Below are 14,380 nucleotides of genomic sequence, written 5' to 3'. Positions count from 1 at the left end.
ATCTCGGCTCACCGCAACCTCCGCCTCCTGGGTTCAGGCAATTCTCCTGCCTCAGCCTCCTGAGTAGCTGGGATTACAGGCACGCGCCACCATGCCCAGCTAATTTTTTGTATTTTTAGTAGAGACGGGGTTTCACCATGTTGACCAGGATGGTCTCGATCTCTTCACCTCGTGATCCACCCGCCTCGGCCTCCCAAAGTGCTGGGATTACAGGCTTGAGCCACCGCGCCCGGCCTCAGTTTCTCTTTGTTAATATTTTTTTGAAATATATGTTAATGTGCGTGAGGACCATGGCTATTACATTCATCAGTTGAACTTTTTATGCACATGATACAGTTTTTGTTCCCTCTTAATGTTTTTTTTTGTTTGAGTTGTTTGGTCTGCTAGTATTGTATCTGCTTTCTGCCAACATTTGCTTGATACAGTGCAGTGGCATTCTTCTCGCATTTATTTTACTCTTTAAATTCAGGTGTATAAATTCAGCAAGTCATTTGAATGAATGGTGCCAGTCATTCTGTCCAGTGTTTCCATCAGTAACTATATGATAGTGAGTATAGGGATGAGAATGGTGAATCTCCTTTCCACTATAGATCACTGTTTGGAGGGGCATCTCTCATGTGAGCATAGCTCCTTGCCACATGTAATGCTGGTCTTGAAACAGGGTGTGACTTTTACTGTACCATGGCTCTTAAATGTAAATCAGCTGCTCTATCTAGTATATTCATTTCCAGTGAGGTGCTTAAGAGTGCTTAAGATTTTGATAGGTGTAATACTTTTGACTAAATGGCATTTTCATCTTTTAAAGCATTCAGCTTCTCCTCATGATGTGACTCCGTTGTGGGTGATTTACCATTTTTCCTTCAGTTTGCTTGTATAATCTTGTTTGAGATGTCTTTTTACATCAACATATACTTGAATTTCTCCTTTTTTCCTCCTAATTCCTGGTTAAGCTCATGGAATTTTCTCTTCAGTCTAGAAGGGAAATTTAACCTATTTGTGATCACTGATAAGTTTGCATTCATTCTCATCATCATTTATTTATTTATTTATTTTTGAGTCGGAGTTTCGCTCTTGTTACCCAGGCTGGAGTGCAATGGCGCAATCTCGGCTCACTGCAACCTCAGCCTCCTGAGTAGCTGGGATTACAGGCATGCGCCACCATGCCCAGCTAATTTTTTGTATTTTTAGTAGAGACAGGGTTTCACCATTTTGACCAGGATGGTCTCAATCTCTTGACCTCGTGATCCACCCGCCTCGGCCCATTTATTTATTTATTTATTTATTTATTTATTTATTTATTTATTTGAGACGGAGTTTCGCTCTTGTTACCCAGGCTGGAGTGCAATGGCGCGATCTCGGCTCACCGCAACCTCCGCCTCCTGGGTTCAGGCGATTCTCCTGCCTCAGCCTCCTGAGTAGGTGGGACTACAGGCGTGCGCCACCATGCCCAGCTAATTTTTGTATTTTTAGTAGAGACGGGGTTTCACCATGTTGACCAGGATGGTCTCGATCTCTTGACCTCGTGATCCACCCGCCTCGGCCTCCCAAAGTGCTGGGATTACAGGCTTGAGCCACTGCGCCCGGCCTATTTTTTTAATTATTTTTTAATTCTTTTGAAATGAAGTCTTACTCTGTTGCATGGGCTGGAGTGCAATGGTACGATCTCGGATCACTGCAACCTCTGTCTCTTGGGCTCAAGTGATTTCCTGTCTCACAGCTTACCAAGTAGCTGGGGTTACAGGTGTGCACCACCATACCCAGCTGATTTTTGTATTTTTAGTAGAGATGGGGTTTCACCATGTTGGTCAGTCTAGTCTCGAACTACTGATCAAGTGATCCACCTGCCTTGGCCTCCCAAAGTTTGGGAATTACAGGCTTGCTTTATTTATTTATTTATGTGACAGGATCGTGTTCTGTTGCCAGGCCGGAGTGCAGTGGTTCTATCATAGCTCACGGTAGCCTCAAACTCCTGGGCTCAAGTGATCCTCCTGCCTCAGCCTCTCAAGTAACTGGGTTGCATGTCATTATGCCTACATTTTCTTTTAGAGATGTGGTCTTGCGCCAGGCACGATGGCTCATGCCTGAAATTTCAGCACTTTGGGAGCCTGAGATGGGCGTATCACAAGGTCAAGAGTTTGAGACCAGCCTGGCCAATATGGTGAAACTTCGTCTCTACTAAAAATACAAAAATTAGCTGGGCGTGGTGGTGCATGTGTGTAATCCCAGCTACTTGGGAGGCTGGGGCAGGAGAATTGCTTGAACCCGGGAGGTGGAGGTTGCGTTGAGCCGAGATGGCACCACCGCACTCCAGCCTGGGTGACAAGAGTGAGACTCTGTCTCAAAAAAAAAAAAAATACAAAAGAGTTATGGTCTTGCTGTATTGTCCAGGCTAGTCTCCAACTCCTGGCCTCAAGGAATCCACCCACTTTGGCCTCCCAAAGTGTTGGAATTACAGGCATGAGCCACCACACCTGGCTGTTTTGTGTTTAGTGTACTTTTTCCCTTTTCTTGTCATTCAGTTCTTTTGAACTGATTGCCTTTTTCTAGTGTGAAAGTCATGTTTTTTTCCTCCTCTGGAGTTACCTCTAAATTTTGACACATTTAAACTATCACTTCTCTATTCTTATGTAGAATTAATCAGAATCTATCTTTTCTTCCCTTTTTCAACAAGACAGAACTGCTGCTTGCTTTCATTTCCTTTTCCTTTCTCTTCCCTCTTCAACTTCCTATGTCGAAATCATGTAAGTATTTTAGTTTCAGATTGCTTATTTTTCTAAAAGTCAGTACTTTTATTTCTTATAGCTCTTAGATAAAAAAGTTTCTTAAAGCCCTTGGATGTTTTAAAATTATGATGGCATTCATCTACCAATTATATTAGGGAAGGTTTTTGAGTAGTAAAGTTGATCCCTTACATGTGTAAAAATTGTTTTTGCACTCTTACTTGAAAGCTTATTTGGTTGGCTGGATACAAATTTCAGAATAATTTTCCTTACAACTTTGAAGCCAGTGCTCTGTTGTCTTCTGGCATCGTGCTGCTGATGAAAAGTCTGATACTGACTTTTATGTGATCTATGTGTCTTTATAGGAATTCAGTTTTTTCCTTATGATATCTTGAAATTTCAACAGGACGTGTCTAAGTTGTCTTCCCCTTCTCTCCTGACTGATAAACACTGTTCAACACTTAGAGTAACCTGATGATTTGTGTCTTCCCTCTCCCCAGGGAAATTTCTAGAACTCACATAAGATGTTAGTCTTTCTGGTTCTATATTATCTTTCTTTTTTTTTTTTTTTTTTTTTTTGTTAAATTAGAGACAGGGTCCCTGTCACCCAGCCTGGTGTGTGGTGGTGTGATCATAGCTCACTACAATTTTGACCTCCTGGGCTCAGCGATCCTCTCACTTCAACCTCTTAAGTAGTTGTGACTACAGGTAATTTTTTTTTTAGACAGAGTCTTACTCTGTTACCCATACTGGAGTGCAGTGCCACAATCTTGGCTCACTGCAACCTCCGCCTCCTGAGTTCAAGTGATTTCTGGCTAATTTTTGTATTTTTAATAGAGATGGGGTTTCATCCTGTTGGCCAGGCTGGTCGTGAACTCCTGACCTCAAGTGATCTGCCACCTTGGCCTCCTAAATTGCTAGGATTATAAGCATGAGCCACTGTGCCCAGCCTCTTTTTTTTTTTTCCTTTCAAGTAGAGATAGGGTCTGGCTGTGTTGTACTGGCTTGTCTTGGACTCCTGGCTTCAAGTGATCCTCCCGTCTTGGCCTCCCAAAATGTTAGGATTATAGGTGTGAGCCACTGCGCCCAGCCAGGTTCTGTTTTCTCTGTATTGACCTTTCCTTCATTCTTGAGAGGCATTTGGGGAAAGTCTATTAGTTTTGTTTTCCATTTGTTTTTTCTGTGCCCATTTTTCCAGCTTCATTTTACCAATTTTTTCTCTCTTTTATTTATTTTAATTTTTTTTGAGACAGAGTTTCGCTCTTGTTACCCAGGCTGGAGTGCAATGGCGCAATCTCGGCTCACCGCAACCTCCGCCTCCTGGGTTCAGGCAATTCTCCTGCCTCAGCCTCCTGAGTAGCTGGGATTACATGCACGTGCCACCATGCCCAACTGATTTTTTGTATTTTTAGTAGAGACGGGGTTTCACCTTGTTGACCAGGATGGTCTCCATCTCTTGACCTTGTGATCCACCCGCCTCGGCCTCCCAAAGTGCTGGGATTACAGGCTTGAGCCACCGCGCCCGGCCCTGTTTTCTCTCTTACCCAGTGCGTTTAATGAGTTGTAATTTACATACAATAAATTTAATCTATTTAAAACATACAATTCCATGAGTTTGGATGTAGACAGACACAGACACACACACACACACACCCCCACACCCATACCCACACCCACCCCACACCCACACCCACACCCCACTTTTACCCCGAAACAAGATTTGGTTTACCACAGTTTTTTCCTGCCCTGTGCAGTCCAACCCAGCCCTCAAGCCTATGATTTGTTTGCTTTCAGATGTAAAAATGATTAGTTTGCAGTTTTGTTTTTGTTTTTGTTTTTTTGAGACCGAGTCTTGCTCTGTTGCCCAGGCTGGAGTGCAATGGCATGATCTCGGCTCATGCAACCTCTGCCTCCCTGTTCAAGTGATTCTCCTGCCTCAGCCTCCCGAGTAGCGGGGATTATAGTTGTATTCTACCATGCCCGGCTAATTTTCGTATTTTTAGTAGAGACGGGATTTCTCACCTTATTGGCCAGGCTGGCCTCTTACTTCTGACCTTAGGTGATCCACCCCCGCCTTGGACTTCCTAAGTGCTAGGATTACAGGCGTGAGCCACTGGGCCTGGCCAGCTTGGGTTTTCAAAAGTTTCAAGTGAATGAAATAATACAGTATGTAGCCTTTTGTGCAAGGTTTCTTTTACTCAGCCTGTTTTTGAGATTCATGCATATTAAATATGTAGTAGTTTGTCCCTTTTTTTTTGGTTTTGAGAACGTTTTTTTCCCACAACTAGGAAATTGAACATGGACAAACCTTATTCAAAGTTTGCCAATTTTAGCTGAGCATGACGACTTAGGCCTGTAATCTTAGCACTTTGGGAGGCCAAGGTTGGAGGATTGCTTGAGGCCAGGAGTTGGAGATGAGCCTGGACAACACAGTGAGACCTTGTCTCTACAAACAGCTAAAAAATTAGCTGGCATGGTTGTATTCCTGTAGTGCTAGTTACTTGGGATGCTGAGGCAGGAGGATTGCTTGAGTTCAGGAGTTAAAGGTTACAGTGAGTCGTGATTGAGCCATTGCACTCCAGCCTAGGCAACAGAGTGACACACTGTCTCTAAAAATAAAAGGTGAAAAATAAATATCAACAGTTTTGCATAAACTCTTGCATATATGTATTTAGTTGTATATGATTTTATCATGTGTTAATTTTTGCAACCACACATCTGGCAATTGTTTTTTAATTTTTGATTTTCTCTATGGTAGCTTATTTTTTATGGATGAGATATAATTTTGCCTCTGAGAATATTTAATGATTCTCTTGTTTATTCCTGCAACTCTTTCTTCAGATGGTTTCTCGTTTTTGTGGTGTTAATTTCCCTTTTAGTTTTTCTAGTTTGTAAAAGTGATAATCCTGGTTTGAGAATTGCTATTCTTCTGCCAGTGGATTACCAGTTGGTCAGGATGGATTGTAGGGGAGGTACGAAATGTGTTGCAAAACACAGGGCAAAATGTCTCTTTATTTCTTCTGCGTAATAGCAGCCACCTGTGTGCCATCCTGACTCTGGGGCTCCAGTACCTGTTCCCAGTGAAGACTTTGCTTCTGTGGGGGTTGGGGATAGAACATGGTTATTGGTAGAGGGAGTGGCCTGTCCACTTGTGCCAAACACATTTCTCCACCATCACTCGTGACTGCACCAAACCTGCTTTTGTTTCTCCATGGTAGCCACCATCCCTGCAGCTTGGATAAGAGCACCCCTACGTGCTCTTACGTTCATAGCTGCTCTCAGTTTTAATAGCATTCCTCTTTTGAGGCTTCTGCATGGTTATTGCCTCCGTAAACCTAATTCTGTTGCTGCTATCTTTTCTTGTTTCTCAGAATTATTTTAGAAAATAATATATCAATAAAACCATGTCTTTTTATTTTTTGAGACAGAATTTTGCTCTGTCACCCAGGCTGGAATGCAGTGGTGTGATCTTGGCTCACTGCAACCTCTACTTCCCGGGTTCAAGCAATTCTCCTGCCTCAGCCTCCTGAATAGCTGGGATTACAGGTTCCCGCCACCATGCCTGGCTAAATTTTGTATTTTTAGTAGAGACAGGATCTCACCATGTTGTGCAAGCTGGTCTTGAACTCCTGACCTCAGGTGATCCGCCCTCCTCGACCTCCCAGAGTGCTGGGATTACAGGTGTGACCCACCCAGCCTAAACACCCATCTTTAGTAATATCTAGGATTTAGGTTAGGAGGGGAAGTGTGTACCGATGCTCCTTGACTTACGATGGTGCTTCATTCCATAAACATACCAGAAGTTGAGAATACTGTAAATCACGCTGGCCACAGTGGACACTCATGCTTGTAATCCCAGCACTTTGGGAGGCTGATGTGGGGCAATTGCTTGAGCCCAAGAGTTCGAGACCAGCCTGGGCAACATGAAGAAACCCTGTTTCTACAAAAAATACAAAAATTAGCTGAGTGTGGTGCCATGTACCTGTAGTCCCAGCTACCCAGGAGGCTGAGGTAGGAGGATTACTTGGGTCCAGGAGGCAGAGATTGCAGTGAGCTGAGATTATGCCACTGCACTCCAGCTTGGGTGACGGAGTGAGATGCTGCCTCAAAAAAGAAAAAAAGAAAATATTGTAAGTCGAAATGCATTTAATACACCCAACCTACTGAACATCATATCTTAGCCACACCTACCTTAAATGTGCTGAGAATACTTAAATTAGCCCCCAGTTGGGCAGAATCTTCTAGTGTAAAGCTAGATGCTTTAGTAATAATAGAAAAGCTAATTATTTTACAATAAAGTGTTGAATGTCATGTAATTTATTGAATACCGTACTGAAAGTAAAAAACAGAGTAAGTACTTGAAGTTGGGTTTCTACTGAATGCTTACTGCTTTTACACCATTGTAAATTTGAAAAATCATCACCTTGACCCCTCCTTACTTTGGGACCTTCTGTATGTCTATGTAGTTCATCTTGATCCAGTCTCTTCAGGCCTTTTTTTTTTTTTGAGACGGAGTCTCGCTCTGTCACCCAATGTTGGAGTGCAGTGGTGCCATCTCGGCTCACTGCATCATCTGCCTCCCAGGTTCAAGCGATTCTTCTGCCTCAGCCTTTCGAGTAGCTAGGATTACAGGCACCCGCCAGCACGCCTAGCTAATTTTTATATTTTTAGTAGAGACGAGGTTTCACCATGTTGGCCAGGCTAGTCTCGAATTCCTGATCTCAGGTGATCTGCCTGCCTCAGCTTCCGACCCCCCCCCCTTTTTTTTTTTAAATACTGTCTCGCTGTGTCACCCAGCCTGGAGTGCAGTAGTGCGATCTCAGCTCGCTGCATTCTCCATCTCCTTGGTTCAAGAAATTGTCCTGTTTCAGCTTCCCAAGTAGTTGGGACTACAGGTGCATGTTACCACACCTGGCTAATTTTTGTATTTTTAGTAGAGATGGGACCTCACCATATTGGTCAGGCTGGTCTTGACCTCCCAGAGTGCTGAGGTTACAGGCGTAAGCTGTTGCGCCTCGACCTTTTGGGAACTGATGTTAACGTCTGTTGAAACCTTTTATATTTGATATCACATTTTGAAAGATACATTGACATTTTAGCTTATATGTTACATAGTGTTGGGAATTTCCTGTCTCTAGTTTGCTACTATACCTGACCTCTGAAGTCTCAATGTTTCTCTTTTAAGCTAATAAGAGAGATTTTCATTCTGAATCTTTTTCACAGTTGAGGCATATGAGTAGTCACCTTGTTATTTTATTTTTTCCTTCTGTTTTTTTTTTTTTTCTTTTCACCTTATTGTTTTATTTTTTTTTTTTAAGAGACAAGATTTCACCATGTTGGCCAGGCTGGTCTCGAACTCCTGACCTCAAGTGATCCACCCGCCTCGGCCTCCGAAAGTGCTGGGATTACAGGTGTGAGCCACCACTCCCGGCCTATACCTTGTTATTTTTATTATTATTATTATTTATTATTTATTTTTTAAGAGACGGTTTTCACCATGTTGGCCAGGCTGGTCTTGAACTTCTCACCTCGTGATTCACCTGCCTTGGCCTCCCAAAGTGCTGGGATTACAGGTGTGCGTCACCGCACCTGGCTTCTTATACCTTGTTATTTTAAAAATATTTCATAATGCATGCCGTTTGGGCTTGTCTGACAAGATGGTTGGGTTGGTTCAATACTTTGTTATTTTTCTTTTTCATCTTTGCTCTAGTATTTTTTTTTTTTAAAGATAATGCATCTAAATCGAGATGGAATCACATTTCTTTGTCCCAAAACCTTTTTGTGTAGAATTATGTTCTTTGGAAACCATAGGGTTTGAAATATGTTGCTACTGTGGTAAGTGTAAATTTAGTTTTCAGAAAAAAGCTGTTCTGACTTGTTTTTCTTTCCTATTTAGTTTTTCCATGGTTTGGCTTGGATATCGGTGGAACTCTGGTCAAGCTGGTTTATTTTGAACCCAAAGACATCACCGCTGAAGAAGAGGAGGAAGAAGTGGAAAGTCTTAAAAGCATTCGGAAGTATCTGACCTCCAATGTGGCTTATGGGTCCACAGGCATTCGGGACGTGCACCTCGAACTGAAGGACCTGACTCTGTGTGGACGCAAAGGCAATCTGCACTTTATACGCTTTCCCACTCATGACATGCCTGCTTTTATTCAAATGGGCAGAGATAAAAACTTCTCAAGTCTCCACACTGTCTTTTGTGCCACTGGAGGTGGAGCGTACAAATTTGAGCAGGATTTTCTCACAGTATGCATTTTTTAGCTTATATACAATGTATGGCAATTTGATTGTTAAAAATAATACCAGCAGCAAGTGGTGAAATAATTTTCATCTCTAATGGAACTTGAATTTTCTTGAGTTAAATGAAGATTAACAGTATGCTAGTGATAGTCAAGAGTTAGCCATCTAGAGCTGGTTGTATAGTTTAGATGTCTGGATGACAATCAGAGCCACTAAAAATTTAGCATTTTGTTTCTTTAGTATGAAAAAGTAGGGCACCTGCTATACGTTGAGTAAGGAACTGCCTATGAGGAACATCATTAGATCTTAAAACGAGATTTAAATACTTAAAAAATCATTTCATGTCTTAAAATTGTTTTCATTCTTGTCTGCCACATAATTTGTCTCCCTCAGTTGTTTCCTGACATGTTCACTAGCTGAAAAAACAAGGAACTCTGGTCCAAAGTGATGTTTTCAGGCTCAGGGCTGGTCTGAGATGGGTGACTGCAGAGCCCCCCTCTCCCAGAATGCCTTCTGATGTGTTGTCCTGTGCTGCATACTTAACTGGAGTCTCTCCGCCACGTCTGGCCCCTGGGGGAGTGCTGCCGGGCGCTCTTTCCTTGCTTTCATTGAGTGAACACTGGAGAACATTGTGAACAAGGCCTTGAGGCTAGGTCCTTTCAGGGTGGATGGTGGGGGTAGGCCAGAGAACTGACAAATGAATTGGCCAAGATCCTGACCTTCAGGGTGCAATACGATTGAAAATATCTTCAGTGACTATGTTTTTCTATTGCTAAATGAGTCTGAAAGAGATCTGCCTTGGTTATTCTGCATGTCTTTTAGTAGAGACGGGGTTTCACTGTGTTGTCCACACTGGTGTGGAACACCTGACCTCAAGTGATCCACCTGCTTCGGCCTCTCAAAATGCTGGGATTACAGGCATGAGCCCCTGTGCCTGGCCACAGCTTAACTTTTTTGACTTAACATGTCTTGGAGTTCTTCCCACTTGAGTACATACAGTTCCTCTTCATTTTTAATTACTGTACAGTGCTCCATAATACGAACAATAATTTAGTCATTTATTATTTAAATGGAATTAATTAAAAAAAAAAACAGTCCAAATTTTGAATGCTAAAATCCCGCTCCCTCCCAAGAAGCTGTAGCTAGTTTAGATAATGGAAAAAAATTCTTAACTTCTAACTGGATATTGTCAGCCTTTGGCTTCAGTTGTTAAATAATGTGTGGCCTCAGCTTTGTGTGGTGGCTCACGCTTATTATAATCCTAGCACTTTGGGAGGCTGAGGCAGGCAGATTACGAGGTCAAGAGATCGAGACCATCCTGGCCAGCATGGTGAAACCTCGTCTCTACTAAAAATGCAAAAATTAGCTGGGCATGGTGGCACGGGCCTGTAGTCTCAGCTACTCGGGAGGCTGAGGCAGGAGAATTGCTTGAACCCGGGAGGCGGAGGTTGCAGTGAGCCGAGATCGTGCCACTACACTCCAGCCTGGCGCCTGGCAATGGAGCAAGCCTCTGTCTCAAAAAAAAAAAAAAAAAAAAAATGTGTGGCCTCTTCTGATACCGCTCCAAAGCACTGAGTTGGTCTTCTGTCGCAGTCCTTGTGGCTCCTGGCCTGTGTCACCAGATGCTTTCTGATAGTGCCTGTGGCCTGAGCTATGCATTAGCTCCGTTGTCCCTGTGAGCAGAGATCTGGATTTCTGCTTGAAAGTTGATAAATTTTGTGTGTGTGTGGTTTTTTTTTTTGGTCACACTTATTCAGCTGCTGCAGTAGTTTCTGTGTAGAGTGTATTTAGGTCTGCGGTAGCAGGAGTCTGTCTCAGCACTCTGTCCCTCTGTTTGTTCCTAAACCTGTTCTGTAAAGCGTGCACAAGTAATACCCATCTGTGAGTGCACTTCTATGGTTTGTTTCAGGTTAGTGGGGATGTCTTATTGAGTGGAATTTTTGTTTCTGTTGGCTTATTAAAAAATTTGAGTACATTCTTATTTCATTACAGATAGGTGATCTTCAGCTTTGCAAACTGGATGAACTAGATTGCTTAATAAAAGGAATTTTATACATTGACTCAGTTGGATTCAATGGACGGTCCCAGTGCTATTACTTTGAAAACCCTGCTGATTCTGAAAAATGTCAGAAGTTACCATTTGATTTGAAAAATCCATATCCTCTGCTTCTGGTGAACATTGGCTCAGGGGTTAGCATCTTAGCAGTATATTCCAAAGATAATTACAAACGGGTCACAGGTACTAGGTAAGTTGTATATAAAAGTCATTATTTATTCTTAATATCGTAACAGGCTGAGTTTTCAGGTATTACATATGCAGCTTCAAGAACCTGTTATGTGAAAGATTTAGGTGTTTCTGGATTATGCAAACAAATGTTTCTCTTTGAAAATTCTGATTTTATGACCTAGTTTTCTTTAACCTCTACCGTTCAAGATTTATTATCCTAAGTGTTTCCTAAAAGATCACATCAGCAGACTCATTGTAGCCCTTGCCCTCAGATCGTTTATGGTGTGCATATGCAAAATAGCTAATGTTACTAGGCAGCATCTGTAAGGAGAAGGCATAGGAAAGGGCCTAGCTTGGAAACCTGTGTAAATTTCATGCTTCTACACACACATATGTGACTTAGAAGTTGACATGTACTGATCAGTAGAAAAATTGAGCTAAGGTAGTCTGAAAAGAGAAGATTAGGGCGGGGTGTGGTGGTTCATGCCTATAATCCCAGAGGTGGGTGGATCACCTGAGGTCAGGAGTGGAGATCAGCCGGTCTCTACTAAAAATGCAAATTAGCTGGGCATGGTGATGCATGCCTGTAATCCCAGCTACTTGGGAGGCTGAGGCAGGAGAATCGCTTCAGCCTGGGAAGCCAAGGTTTCGGTTAGCCAAGATAGCACCATTGCACTTCAGCTAGGGCAACAAGAGTGAAACTGTCTGAAAAAAAGAAAGGATTAGATGGAAAAAGAGAATGTTTTGGCTTAAGGGTCAGAGGTTACTTCAGGAAAAACAGGGATCTAGGGAATGGGATAAACAAATTTTTAGAAAACAGTTGTGATTTAAATAGAGGAGTAATTTTTTTGGGGACAAAACACATTGCAGGAGGAGTATAATGGGTGGAGGGAGGGAGGGCACTGATGAGCCAGGGTAACGAGGTGCTTGGATGAGAATGACTCAGGGAATGTACTTGGAGTGGGAAAGGGAGGGAGGTGTTAGCATGGCCCTAGGTGTGTTGGGCTGATTTGCACCTGAGGCTCTTCATACTTGTCAGAGAGCTAGACTTGCTGGGCCCATGGGCCCTGTTTTGCAGCTTTGCATGTTAGCTCACATACATATGTGTCTCAAAGGTGTGTATCAGGCACCTTACCTTGCACAGACTTATTTCCTACCAGTGGCATTTGGATGATTGGGTTGGATATGCGAATATGGTTTTGGGGTTCATAAATGTTACCTTCCTGTTCCTATTTTTAAAAATGTTATAATACTATGTTATTTATTTTTAATTATAGTCTTGGAGGAGGAACTTTTTTTGGTCTTTGCTGTCTTCTTACTGGCTGTACCACTTTTGAAGAAGCTCTTGAAATGGCCTCTCGTGGAGATAGCACCAAAGTGGATAAACTAGTGCGAGACATTTATGGAGGGGACTATGAGAGGTTTGGTCTGCCAGGCTGGGCTGTAGCTTCAAGGTAAGGGGGCATGTGTGTTGTAAGAAATACAGGTGGGCTGGACACAGTGGCTCATGTCTGTAATCACAGCACTTTGGGAGGCAGGAGTTTGAGATCAGCCTGGCCAACATAGTGAAACCTGTCTCTACTAAAAATACAAAAATTAGCCAGGCATGGTGGTGCGCACCTGTAGTCTCAGCTACTTAGGAGGCTGAGGCAGGAGAATCACTTGAACTCGGGAGTCGGAGGTTACAGTGAGCCGAGATCGTGCGACTGCACTCCAGCCTGGGCGACAGAGCAAGACTCCATCACAAAACAAAAAAAAAAAAAAAAAAAAAACCAGATATAAAAAAAAATAAGCTTCATTGGGATATAATTTACATACTATATTAAAGTGTACAATTTTGTGGTTTCTAGTATATTTACAGGATTGTGCAACCATCACTATAATCCAATTTTAGGACATGATTATCATCCCAGAAGGAAACCTTGTATTCATTAGTTACCATTCTCCTCTCCCCGACAACCCCTGCCAAACAGTAATTTATTTTCTGTCTTTCTAGGTTTGCCTCTTCTGAACATTTTGTATAAATGGTATCACACAGTATGTGATCTTTTGTGATTACTTCTTCATTTAGCATAATGTTTTCCAAGTTCATCCATGTTATAGTGTGAATCAGTACTTTTTTATTTCCAAATAATACTCCATTATATCGATAATACTACATTTTATCCATTTATTAGTTGGTAAACATTTGGATTGTTTTTACTTTTTGGTTATTACGAATAATGTTGAACATTTGTGTGTCTCTGTATACACATATATTTTGAAATCTCTTGGGAGTATACTTGAGAGTAGAATTGCTGAGTCATATGGTAACAATGTTTAATCTTTTGAGGAACTGCTACACTGTTTTCCAGAGTAGTTCCCTTTTACAGTCTTAGCAGTTTATGAGTGTTTAAATTTCTTGCCAAAACTTGTTATTGTCTGTCTTCTTGGTTTTAGTTGTCTTAATAGGAGTGAAGTGATATAGTGTTTTTATTTTTAAGAGACAGGGTCTTGCCCTGTTACCCATGTGAGAGTGCCGTGTTGCGATCATAGCTCACTGCAGCTTTGATCTCCTGGCCTCAAGTGTTTCTCCTGCCTCAGCCTCTTGAGTCACTAGGACTACAGCTGTGCATTGCCTCACCTGATTTATATTTTGTAGAGATAGGGTCTTGCTATGTAGCCGAGGCTGATTTCAAACTCCTGGCCTCAAGCGATTTTCCTACCTTGGCTTCCCAATATTTTGGGATTACAAGTGTGAGCCATCACAGCTGGCTGAACATCTTTTTTTGTTCATGTGGCAGGGTCTTGCTCTGTCACCCAGGCTGGAGTGCAGTGGCATCATCTCGCCTTACTGAAACCTCTACCTCCTGGGTTCAAGTGATTGTCCTGCTTCACCTCCTGAATAGCTGGGATTACAGGCACACCTGTAAATTATGTCACCATGCCTGGCTAATTTTTGTATTTTCAGTAGAGACTGGGTTTCGCCATGTTGGCCAGGCTGGTTTCCTACTCCTGAACTCCTGACCTCAAGCGATCTGCTTGCTTCAGCCTCCCAAAGTGCTGGGATTACAGGCGTGAGCCACGGTGCCCAGCCTGAACATTTCTTTATATGTTTATTGGCATTTGTGTGTAGTCTTCAGAGAAATATCTGCTCAAGTCTATTGCTAAGTTTTTAGTTGGATTTTTTTTTTTTTTTTTTTTTTTTTTT

The 14,380-nt window shown here is 42.3% G+C and overlaps 1 protein-coding gene and 1 long non-coding RNA gene across 2 annotated transcripts in view; one reads left to right on the top strand and one right to left on the bottom strand.

Annotated features, from left to right (window-relative positions):
• Window positions 1–14,380, top strand: part of PANK2 (pantothenate kinase 2) — a 33,499-nt gene that overhangs the window by 8,474 nt on the left and 10,645 nt on the right. Inside the window, 3 exon segments of the mRNA XM_032295517.1 lie at window positions 8,617–8,969; window positions 10,956–11,209; window positions 12,468–12,644. Coding sequence (XP_032151408.1) covers window positions 8,617–8,969; window positions 10,956–11,209; window positions 12,468–12,644 — 784 coding nt within the window.
• Window positions 11,211–14,380, bottom strand: part of LOC116562964 — a 20,354-nt gene continuing 17,184 nt past the window's right edge. Inside the window, exon 2 of the long non-coding RNA XR_004274148.1 lies at window positions 11,211–11,677. This is a non-coding gene — a long non-coding RNA (uncharacterized LOC116562964). The remainder of the gene's footprint in view (window positions 11,678–14,380) is intronic.

Source organism: Sapajus apella, unplaced genomic scaffold (genome assembly GCF_009761245.1).
Source record: "Sapajus apella isolate SASKATOON/1434 unplaced genomic scaffold, GSC_monkey_1.0 scaffold33, whole genome shotgun sequence".
Lineage (NCBI taxonomy): Eukaryota > Metazoa > Chordata > Mammalia > Primates > Cebidae > Sapajus > Sapajus apella.
Note: the sequence above shows the minus strand (reverse complement) of the source record. Positions and strands in the feature narration are given on the sequence as shown.